The sequence below is a fragment of the Ptiloglossa arizonensis genome, chromosome 1 (assembly GCF_051014685.1).
Source record: "Ptiloglossa arizonensis isolate GNS036 chromosome 1, iyPtiAriz1_principal, whole genome shotgun sequence".
NCBI classification, from domain to species: domain Eukaryota; kingdom Metazoa; phylum Arthropoda; class Insecta; order Hymenoptera; family Colletidae; genus Ptiloglossa; species Ptiloglossa arizonensis.
The window spans coordinates 28,967,808-28,980,480 of NC_135048.1; the positions used below are offsets into that span (position 1 = coordinate 28,967,808).

Genomic DNA, 12,673 nt, shown 5'->3' on the forward strand with positions numbered 1-12,673 from the left:
CGACCAGGGAAAACTTCGTGGTTTGGAATTCAAATTGGAATTGGAATATTACGTTTTCCTAGAATGTAAACGTATGTACGCGAAGTATATAAAAACGTTCAATTCCAGATCAATTTCACGACTTGAAGGATTTTCTCAAGGCGTGGGTTTCTAAGTTGCAAAGAAGCATGGAGTGCAAAGGGTTAAAATCATTCGTGTGCCATGGACACAAATCAAGAGAACGAAAGTCGAACTCGACAGCTGGGTATTTAACGTCACGATAATTTGCTCGTTTAATTGTCCGTTGGCGTACAGGTGTATCGCTATAGCGATGCGACGCGTTCGATAAAAGATTCCGTATCGAAACGTCGTCGCGCTGCGTCTTAGGCCGCTCTATCGTCTAAGCTACGCGACGGTGACGCGATAAGAAAAAAAAAAAAGAACGGAGCACACGCGCATATATCGAGTCGCACGTTGTATTCGTACTTTGTCCATCAGCGCGACCGCGACGCGGTGTTTAGGCAACCGATCGCCCGACGATTGGTCACGTCAGTCGTTTCGCGTCGGTTGCTTATTAGTCGCTCGAGAATCGTGGTACACGTTTCGTGGAACGAAGACCAGTGGGTGACATCGAGGACGTATTATCGTGAATCCGTGCACAGTGAGAAACTTTCAATACGAATGAGATACGAAACACTATTCTCGATACAGAGAAAAAGAAATTCTGTCCCTTTTGAATAACAGCGATAAATGTTCAACTGCTTCGTACAAGTGAGAGAACATCGATACGATAACCTGCATACTTAAAAATATTAATTGTACTCAATATCGAACAAATGTATTCTACAACTATGTATTTTACAATATTGAGTAACAGAGACAACAATAAAATTTAACTAAGAAATTTACTATTAAACGTTACTGTTAAATACACTATGAAATAATATTAGTTAACTTAACAACTATTCTCGATACGGAGAAAAAGAAATTCTGTCCCTCAATACTCAGTATCGAACAAATGTATTTTACAACTATGTATTATACAATATTGAGTAACAGAGACAACAATAAAATTTAACTAAGAAATTTACTATTAAACGTTACTGTTAAATACACTATGAAATAATATTAGTTAACTTAACAACTATTCTCGATACGGAGAAAAAGAAATTCTGTCCCTTTTGAATAACAGATATAAATGTTTAACTGCTTCGTACAAGTGAGAGAACATCGATACAATAACCTGCATACTTAAAAATATTAATTATACTCAATATCGAACAAATGTATTTTACAACTATGTATTTTACAATATTGAGTAACAGAGACAACAATAAAATTTAACTAAGAAATTTACTATTAAACGTTACTGTTAAATACACTATGAAATAATATTAGTCAACTTAACAACGATAAAATCTATAAAAGAAAAAAATTTAGAATTCCTACATCGAACATTCGTAGAAAAATGACGAGCAATTTCAATAAGAGAGACAGAATTTTTTCTTCACCCTGTAAACGAAACGTCGTTCGACGTCGTTAATAATCGCTCTTTAACGTTCGCGTCTCTTTCGACATCCCGGCCGAGCGTATAAACGTCTCGTCGTCTTTTAACAGCTCCTTGCCGGCATCGCCGTTTTACGTCCGCCGTTTCCAACAAAAGGATGCATCCAACGTGTTTTCTCTTCATACGCATAAATACATAACAATCGTGCAACGTTCTGTTCGCTTCCCTTGACATTTTCCACGGGCGACTTCGGTAGCCGTTATGCTCCCCTATTTTTTACGACACTTTTCACGATCGCGTTGTCATTTCGACGGTCAGGTGGGTGAACGGGCCGAGGATTTACGATCGTGGCGTACACCGCCGGCCGCGCGATAAATTTTAGGGTCATTGCTTCTGTGGTTTTTCAGTTAACGCATTCTTTCCCGAGGTGTGACAACTCGATAAGCCCGGCCCACGCGCGTTCATTGTTCTTCACGGTGTCGCAATTTTTATCCGTCTCCATTAGCGAAATTTTTCTTCCCAGGCCACGCTTCGTTCGTTGCTTAAAGGCTGATGTGGACGCGTAGATCGCTAGGAATCTAGGTTTCTTGCTATGGACTGTTACATTATGCAAAGACCAGGCCACGGGTGAACGTTACGAGCTGCGTGGAATCTGGATTACTTGGGACCCAGGCTATTAGGGGCTTAGCTCGTGTACAGAGGCTGGGTAACTAAAGGGAGAGGACCAGCAGCGAGGGGAGGGGAGGAGTTCTGAGAATTGTGCAACTTTGTGTGTGAGGTTACAGGTTAACAGGGCCCCCGGATTGTCAATAGCTGATCATTGTGGTTCTCTCCATTGGTATTCGACACTAGTGAGCAACTTTTCGACGAATAATAGCATTCTTGAGGAGTGCAGTCTTGCAATTGGATTTTTTCTTTTAGATTCTCGAATTTCAAAGGCAACGAATTTTTGAACTTCAGGATATCTTTTTCGAGGGATCAGGGTCTGTAACGATACAAATACTTTCACGCTGTTGAGACTCTCTACTTGGGATGTTTCCTTGTTGGGTATCGAGATCTGGGACTCGATAGAACCTAGCTACGAAGGTCTTTGGAATTCTAGAATCAACTTTGCACGATGGACATTGGGTGGGATGTGTTAACTGGGTCTAAAGGTGGACAGCTTGGAACGAGGAAATATTCTAAAAGATCTTGACATCTAGGACTCCACAGAATAGTATCACAGAGGTCTCAGGGTTTTGTAGAGTCAACTTTGTGCAATGAAAATTGTGCTTAGTCTAGAAAATAGACTAGTGTGGTCTAAAGGTGGACAGCTTGGAACGAGGAAATATTCCAAAAGATCTCGACATCCAGGACTTCACAGAACCCAACTATGAAGGTCTCTAGGACCTCTAGAGTCAATTTTGCACGATGCAAATTGTGGTTAGTCTACACGATAGACTACTGTGGTCTAGGACCTAACCCAGACCTAACCCAGATCCTACTAGCCTAACCTGTACAATTGGTATCGTGTAAAATTGATTCTAAAGGTCGTAAGGGCTTTGTAGTTCTGTTGTGTGTAGTCCAGGATCTTTTGGAATATTTTCTTGTTTCAAGCTGTCTACCTTTAGACCACAGAAGTCTATTGTGTAGACAGTTTGAAACAAGAAAATGTTTCAAAAGATCTCGACATCCAGGACTGCACAGAACAGAACTACAAAGGCCTTAGGACTTTTAGAATCAATTTTGCACGACACAAATTGTACAGGTTAGGCTACTAGGGTCTAAATGTGGACAGTTTGCAACAAGGAAGCATTCCAAAAGATCTCAACATTCAGGACTCCACACAACAGAATTACAAAGGTCTTAGGACTTCTAGAGTCAACTTTGTACAATGCAAATTATGCTTAGTCTACACAATAGACTATTGTGGTCTAAAGGTAGACAGCTTGGAACAAGAAAACATTAAAAAAAATCTCGATATCTAGAACTGCACACAACAGAATTACAAAGGTCTCAGGACTTTTAGAGTCAACTTCATACAATGTAAATTATGCTTAGTCTACACAGTACACAACTTGGAACAAGGAAATATTCTAAAAGATCTTGACATCCAGGACTCTACAGAACAGTACCACAGAAGTTTTAGGACTTCTAGAGTCAATTGTGCACAATGCAAATTGTGCTTAGTCTACACAATAGACTAGTGTAGTCCAAAGGTAGATAGCTTGGAACAAGGAAATATTCTAAAAGATCTCGATATCCAGGACTGCACACAACAGAACTACAAAGGCCTCAGGACTTCTAGAATCAATTTTGCACGGTACAAATTGTTTAGGTTAGGCTAGCAGTGTCTAAATGTGGATTGTTCCTTTCAACAAGGAAACATTTCAAAAGATCTCGACATCTAGGGGTTAACAGAACCTAGTTATGAACGTCTTAGAACTTCTAAAGTCAATTATGTACAATGCAAATTGTGCTTAGTCTACACAATAGACTAATGTAGTCCAAAGGTAGATAGCTTGGAATAAGGAAATCATCCAAAAGATCTCGATATCCAGGACTCCACAGACCAGTACCACAAAGCTTTCAAGACTTCTAGAGTCAACTTTGTACAATGCGAATTATCCTTAGTCTACACAATAGACTAGTGTAGTCCAGAGGTAGATAGCTTGGAACAAGGAAATATTCTAAAAGACCTAGACATCCAGGACTCCACAGACCAGTACCACAAAGCTTTCAGAACTTTCAGAGTCAACTTTGTACACTGCAAATTGTGCTTAGCCTACCCAGTAGACTACTATGATCTAAAGTTAGTAAAACCTCATCATCCAGGACTCCACAGAACCGAGCAGTGAAGGTCTCAGGACTCCCAGAATCAATTTCGAGCGATGCAAATTGTACAGGTTAGGCTAGCAGGTTCTAAAGGTGGACAGCACGAGGCCGAGACTATAGGTCGTAACACCTATCCCAACCCCCAAGGTAGACCGAGGTAATCCCAGTTGAGCGATAATATTGATCGGGGCCACCTAATCGAACTCCGACTCCGGAGGATTTCAGACGTTTCGCAGCTACGAGGCGGAACTTTTATTAATGTCGAGGAAGCGCGTTATTAAATTACATTGGGCCGAGTACACACAGGATTGACCGTGGTTCCTGGTTGTGTCAGGGTCGTACCACTTTATTTAATAAGGGTCAATTACCCTACGGTCAACCATGTTAACACGCCATTGCATAATTTATGAATTACGACCCTCTTCTCTCTCTCTCTCTCTCTCTCTCTCTCTCTCTCTCTCTCTCTCTCTCTCTCTCTCTCTCTGTCTGTCTGTCTCCTCTGGTCTCAGAGTTACTCGCGCGGCATCCTCCTAAATACTCGCGGGCCTAACGCGCGTGTCGGTCGTATCTTAAAAGTTAATCCCGCCAGCTCGCTTGTTTCCGTCATAGTAAATCTGCGCGGTGAGATTTACGTTCAACCGAGTATTCGCGCGTCTCGTTTTTATGTAACTTGTTTGCCACTTGCGTGGTCCCCCATTTAGCTTCGATCGAGGAGTTCCCCGAAATTTTTATACATAAACGTTTCAAAGAAGAATTTATTCGTTTCGAGAGATCGATGTACTTCCAAGTGTCTCGTTTGCAGAATTTATAGTTACGTCGAATCGTATTATTCGCGGAATAGATTTTTTCTTCGCTTTCTTCGACGATTTCAAGCGATTGTGTTGAACCTTTACTCTTCCTTTAATCTATGATCTTCTGATTGTTGGTGGATATTTTTTTTTTGTATTTTTTGCTGCTTTAATGTCAGGTGTTTCTAGGATGGATTTTAAACGATTGTGTTGAACCTTTAATCTTCCTCAGTGGATGATCTCTGATCTTCTGATTATTCATGGATATCTTTTGTGTTTTTTGCTGCTTTAATGTCAGGTGTTTTGTTTTCTGGGTCTTTTGGTTAAATTTTGTTTGTACATAGGTTAACAGAGTGGTCTGGTTCTTTGTAATGGGCGATTCGAGCTTTCTTGGTGGGTAGTAGGGGAATTATTGGAACTTGAAGACGACGAAGAGAGTAAATATATAATAACACTCTAATCCTCTGGTTGTGGGCGGATATCTCTTTTTATGTTACGTTCTGATACGTTAATCTTAGCCTTCCTGTTTTCCGTGGTTTTTAGTTCGATTTTGTTCGTATACTAACTAATACAGTGATCGTTAATCCGGTTCTTACTAGTGGGCGATTCGTGCTTTTATGGTGGGTGGTGGAGGAGTTATTGAAATTTAAATACGACGAAGAGGAAATATAATTTCGAGAGTGATGTATACTAAAGAATAAAGAATGTGGTTGGGTTGTAATCCAACATGTGGAAAATTTAATTTAATTTATCGATTTCAAACCGTTCACAGTTGTTTCAAAAATTGTTTACTCATCTAAAATTACTGTGAATTCGAGGATCGAGATTTCAAAATTGTAAATAGGATTCTTTAAAAATTGTTACACGATTGATTTAAATTACTATTTTAGACGATTAATTAACAATTACGCGTTATTAGTACACATTTTACAAGTATCCGGGTAGTTACCCTATCGACACCAAACTGCACTTCAACGTCGACGGGACGCCTTTCGTTCAAAGTAGAATAACATAGTGAAAAAAAAATCGTACATCAACTTTTAGGAGATCATTGCAAAGAGGAGACTTCCATCTTCAAATTCATGGTAATTTTAAACGCGTAAAAAATTTTTTACACAACTGGGAGAGGTTTGAAGGTTTTCAATTTTTGTCAAGAAAACTATCCTCACTTTTTTCATCACTTCCTAGTGCAGGAGGATCTCCAGGGGAATTTGACATATGGGTGTAAAAATAGAGAGTCTAATCTTTAAAATGACCCCAGGAAGATTATCGTACGGCTATTTTTCACGAAGTTACAGCCGTTCGAAGATCGTTAATTTTTCAGTCGAGTGCCTGGAACTCTTAACGAATTTTTTGCGCGCGCGAACCTAACCGATTTCCTCGAATTGCCATTTTCGTGAACACGTTAGATAACGCCCACGTTGATTGTGATTAACTACAACCAACTCGAACGTTCGATTGATGGCGCAGAATCGAATGATTCGATAGAGGGGACACAATTCGAAAGAAGTATTACACTAGAGCATCTTATAACGAATCAATTCGTTTCAAAACGAATCAATTCGTTGTAAGAGCTGCTTTGTATTACGATAAGTGTAGAGATAGGTTAACACTGGTTCGTGATCGGAACTATTATCGTTTGGCACGATAAACGTGGTTTTTTAATAACCTTGTTCGTTATAAGGTCATTTGTTGTAAGACACTTCATTGTTTTATAATAAATATAGAGAACGGTTAGCAATGGTCCGTAATCGGAATTAATATCTGTTGACGCAATAAATGCGACTTTTTTTTTGTTCTCGATTAAACGATGCCAAGGATGGCAAACAATCGGTAGCGAGTGCAAGATAAGTGTACTTTAGGCTGCTTAAGGAAACACAAACGCAAATTGTCTTATAGTGTCAATTTGTACCCAAAGTATTGGGTTGTTTGGAAAATTATTTCGTTTTTTTTTGGTGAAAATGAAACACGATTTTTTTAGAGCGTATAAACATTTTATCAAATTATATATTCTCCATTTTGGAAAACAAAATGATTCTCCGAACAACCCAATATATACATTCTCGACAAAATAAAATAGGTTGTTTCGAATGATAACAAATATAATTCTCCATCCATACCTTTCACTGGATAATTGAATAATTTCGAACAATATTCTTCTTGCACAATGGTCTCAAAATTTTGTTGGGGAAAGATAACAAAAATTAATTTTTCTCATTTAAGAAATTTTATTTTAAAAATTAAAGAAATTAATTTTTCGGTTAACAATTTTCCTTTAATTTTCAATCAGAAATGTTCCCTTTAAAAAATACTGCATAAATATTATCAAAACGTTGAGAAAGAAAGTCGTTGAGTAAACTTATCTTGTTCTTACTATCAGCAATTGTTTACCACGAGACCAATAACGATAATTGCGCGTAAGTAATAACCAAGAGCAATTCCACATTAGCCAGCACGAAAATAGTAGATTGTTATCTCAAATGTTAACTCGACGCATTAGAGAGAGAGAACAACGCGCATACTTTGTTTCAGTATAGTCAACAGTTACAGGAAGGTAAACGAGAATGAAAAAAAAAAAAAAGAAGAAACTTCCTCTCGTGATCTACGAAGCATTTGAACAATGGTACTCGAGTCCCCTCACGGTTAATAAGGAAGATCGCTAGGAAAACATGTTGGCATTGAGTTTATGACTTAATTGCAGGCGCGTGGAGGTTGGTCCCACTACAGCAATACGCTAAAACTAGAGTAATGTTAACCTTCGCACCTCGCGATGGGGTCCATATAATTGTTCAGAGTTTCGTTAAGGACGTCGCGCGTAAATAATTTTATAAGTGCTCTAAATTTATTTTTCTCTCTCTAACGATTTTTTGACAAACTCTCTCGTGGAATCGTGGCTCCATCTTTAAATTCATGGTAATTTTAGACGCGTAAAAAATTTCTCTTTTTTTTCACCTTTTTTTTTCGCGTGCGAGTTGTATAGCGTTTGCGAGTACCGGATAGAGATCTCTATTTCTCGAGATCCATTGTTCTAGAGATCTCTAATTCTTGGGATCTCTATCTCTAGAGGTCTCTAATTCATGGAATTTCTATTCCTAGAAATCTCTATTAGTTGGGGTTTATATTTTTAGAGATATTTATTCTTTGGGATTTATATTCTTAGAGATCTTTATTTTTTGAGATTCATATTTTTAGAGATCACCGATTCGTGGAATTTCTATTTCTAGAGGTGCTTATTTCTTGGGATCCATATCTTTAGAAATCTTTATTTCTTAGAATCCATTTTTTTTACAGATCCCTATTTATTGGGATCTATATTTCTAGAGAACTCTATTTCTAGAGAGCTCTATTTTTATAGATCCCTATTTCTCGAGATCCACATTTTTTAGAGATCCTTGTTTCTTGAGATTCATAATTTTAGAGATCTCTATTTCTTTGAAGTTATATTTCTAGAGATCCCTATTTTTTAGATCTATATTTCTAAAGATCTGTATTTCTAGAGAGCTCCATTTTTATAGATCTCTATTTCTCGAGATCCACATTTTTTAGAGATTCCTGTTTCTTGAGATCTATATTTTTAGAGATCTCTATTTCTTAGGACCCATATTTCTAAAGATCTTTATTTTCTGAGTCTACTATATATTTCTAGAAATCTCTATTTTTTTGCATTCATATTTTTAAAGATCTGTATTTCCAGAGAGCTCTATTTTTTTCTATCCTTATTTCTAGAGAGCTCTATTCTTACATATTCCTATTCCTCGAAATCCATATTTTTAAAGATCCCCGTTTCTCGAGATCCACATTTCTAGAGATCTCTATTTCTCAGGACCTATATTTCTAGAGATCCTTATTTCCTGGGTCTCTATTTCCAGAGAGCTCCATTTCTTTGGATTCTCATTCCTTGAGATCCATATTCCCACAGATTCCCATTTCCTAGCGATCCACATTCCCAGAGATCTCTATTTCTTTGCATCGTGTCGTCCCAATCGCTTCCACTTGGCTCCAAAAACCACTTGTTCGCACCTGAGTCGTGCGATCATCGACGCGCAGATCTCCAAGGACAGAGACAGAACAATAACGTCGATGGTTAAATTTCCGCGTTCCAACGCGCGACATACTGCTCGCGATCTACGATCCAGATTCGCGTTCCCGGTGATACGTTCCTGTTCCTCGCGCGACGAGAATGATCGAAAACGTATTTTTCTATTCTCGATTCACCAGCTGCATGTGCGCCCCGTCGTTCTCTCAAGTACCGTGTATCTCGATAGGTTTGTCGCGTGCTCGATTAAAACTCGCTGGTCTATATATAGCGGGTGTACTCGCTTAAGCAGTACACTGAAATTGGAACGATACTGGGGAAGATTAGCGTGGCCTCTGCGCAAGGATAACGCGCAAAATCGCGAAGCGTTCCACATTTTTGTAAACTGGGTTAGAAGATACAAGCGCCGAAATTCTTTAGCAATCTACAAGATATTCTAAGGAGATTAAAAAAAAAAATTAATGTCCAAACGACTTTTCTAGGGTAAGAATTAATTACGAGAGAACGATTACGTTATAAACGATAACGTTAACGAGTGATAATTGTGATGCTGGTGTATCGATTAAAAATAACGAATATATAATATGTAATAAAACGAAATGATAATATTAAAAAAAATGTAATGAAAAAACAACGATAGAAAGAAACGGGTAGTTCGAACTTCCGAACACAGTATACACGGACGATTGATTCGAAAGTAAATTACGAAAATTAAGTAAAGTTTCAAATTTTTCTATACCACGCAGAAAGATACAAGTAGAAACTTTCTAATCGTTTGAATATTTTAACGAACAATTTACTACTAAAGAATCTATTCACAGGGAAAATATCTATGTGCTATATCGGGATTATAAATAGTTGTAGATAACAATAATTGTAGTTGTGCTTACAATAGTTTTAGAAAATTGTCAACTGCATATAATAATATTCGAGACGAATGCATATGATAATAATTTTAAGCTTAAAATATTTAGAGTTAACTTTTCTATATTTAATTGTTCATGCATTATTTAAATCTAATATATTTTTATATTCTGAAAATTTTATTGATTCATTTATTAGAGAATCAAGATATTCATAAGTATAAAGATACGCGAAGAAAAAATTGTCAAGAAGGTCGAAACTATATTTTTCTATCGTCGTTTCTCCGGTTTCCCCGCCCACTTGGGAACCGTGCGTCCCGATAGGCTGCCGCGTGCTCGATTGAAACGCCCTTGTCTAAATATAACAGCCCACGCGTAGCATTCCGATCGTGGAGACTGGTCCGTGGCGCGCGAGCCGCGAAAGTTCGCGCGATGTCACTGGCGCTCGAGTTTGAAAAATTCAAGGGTGGGGAGGGGGCGTGGCTCGACGGGGCGCGTACGTTACGCGGGGAATGGGAACATCTGGAACGCGACCGAGAGAATATCCCTCGTTGTTCGACGTGGTCGTGTTCGAACGCCGGAAACGCGGAAGCGGATCGACCCAGCTTTCTCGCGTCAAAGAAGTCCACTTAGTGGGCGGCGATGTGAGTTTATCAACGGCGCCTATTGTGTCGGATTTCGAATTGAAATCTCCCCCCTCCCTGCGGAAATTGAAGAGGGAATTTAGGTTTTCGGAATCGGAAAACTTTGTATTGTTTTCTTTGGAGCGAGGGACGATACTTCTTTTTTTTAAATTTAGATTAATAACGATGGTACGTTTTGATAGAGAGTTTAGAAGATTTTTGTGAACATTTTTGAAAAGAAAACGAGAATTATGATACAGTATATAGTTGTAGAGAAAATTCAGTGTTCTGGAGTCTGGGAAACGTGGTTTTTCTAGGGGTGACGAGTGTTATTTTTCTTGAATTTCAATTAATAATAATTATACGTTTCGATAGTGGTAAGATTGTGTATATTGAGAATATTAGATATACTATGTAACCATAATAATAGATATACTTATAACCCCGATTAAATATATTAAGACACTCGTAGAAAGTGAGTTTAAAAATGTTATAAACTTGTCGAAGAACCCAAAGATATATTCCTTCATTTTACATCGTAACGGAAGTAAATATTAGGGTGTTGTTTCTTAAAGTCTAGATTTTCATTATACAAAACGAATCTTCAAAAATAATATAAAAATAGTCACTGCTGATATATAACAAATAAAATAAAAAATACACTGCACTAAATAGTACTTTTCTCGACAAGGTATAGTCATAATAATGAACAGAGGTGTGAGATACCGCGCATGTGACTTTTTTTAAATTAATTTTCTCTCGGTGATAATTAAGTCGATTTATTTTTCAAAAGGACAGAGTTTGATATCTTAAAAATAATACAAAAAAAGTCACATTGAAAAAATCATACTAAGGAAAAAAAATACACTACACTAAATAATCTTGTTCTCGCCAGGGTATAGTCACAATAGTCAATGGTGAAGTGTGAGACACTCCACGTGAGACTTTTACATTATTTCTTCCCAGTGACACTCGAGTCGATTTGCTTTCCAAAAGGACGAAGTTTGAACTCTTAAAAACAATACAAAAAAAGTCACTTCGAAAAAACCATACCAAGGAAAAAAATACACTACACTAAATAGTACTTTCCTCGAAGGAGTATAGTCACAGTAGTCAACGGTGAGGCGTGTGACACCCCACGTGAGACTTTTACATTATTTCTTCCCAGTGACACTCGAGTCGATTTGCTTTCCAAAAGGACGAAGTTTGAACTCTTAAAAACAATACAAAAAAAGGTCACATCGAAAAAATCATACTAAGGAAAAAAATACACTACACCAAATAGTACTTTCCTCGAAAAAGTATAGTCAACGATGAGACGTGTGACTTTTACGTTATTACCTCCCGGTGATGTTCGAGCGGTGAACTTTCCGAAACTTCGGCGCGTATTCGCGGTAACGTATCGGACACGTGAGAGTGAGCACAGGTGACAGTGACCTGACAGCGCGAGCGCGGCGCAGACCGGACGAAAATGCATCGGGTGCCTATAAGCACGCGTGACACAATCGTTGGGGAATGTCGGTGTCGGTGGGCCTCCAGGTCCTCTCGATTCCCGGTTGCTCGCGGACAGACCGTACGCGGCCGTTGCAATTCCTCCCAGTCGCTGCTGCAACGTGCGCGAGTCTCCCCGAGCGAAATAGGAACGAAAACAGCCATGAAATCGCGATCCTCTCGCGACCGCATTCGGAAACCTACCTCGCGCCGATCGCGAATTTTAAACGAATGCATGATCGTCGTTCTCTCGCGCGACGTTTCACTCGTCGTCGTTAACGAGACTCCGTCGAGTGTACGCGTAATCGAAACGCGCGATACACGTTGCGTTTACAGGGCTACCAACCCGGTAAGGTTAACGTTACGTTAACGTTGTGACTCTTGAACCGTGATGAGAAATCATGGGATAAAGTACACGTTGTGGAGGAACCTTACGGATCACTATAACATCGCGACTTATGGTTGTACGATTATGTCGTGATGTTTGGCTCGGGTCTTTTTTGACCCATCCTAACCTTAGATACTATTTTTTTTACGATCAAAGTTGTAGTATAATAGTTTTAGTATAATAG

The 12,673-nt window shown here is 38.6% G+C and overlaps 1 protein-coding gene and 1 non-coding gene across 3 annotated transcripts in view; both read left to right on the top strand.

The window, feature by feature from the left end:
- Lmpt (four and a half LIM domains protein limpet) overlaps positions 1-12,673 on the top strand; it is a 226,708-nt gene that overhangs the window by 29,746 nt on the left and 184,289 nt on the right. Inside the window, exon 1 of one of the 2 annotated variants that reach the window (XM_076321174.1) lies at positions 715-750. The exons of the other annotated variant lie outside the window; for it this stretch is intronic. Coding sequence (XP_076177289.1) covers positions 730-750 — 21 coding nt within the window. The 5' untranslated portion in view covers positions 715-729. Of the gene's footprint in view, positions 1-714; positions 751-12,673 lie in introns of those variants that run through there. 2 annotated transcript variants of the gene reach the window in all.
- LOC143154724 (U6 spliceosomal RNA) lies at positions 9,406-9,504 on the top strand. Its single transcript, XR_012994249.1, has one exon. It is a non-coding gene; the product is annotated as a U6 spliceosomal RNA (small nuclear RNA).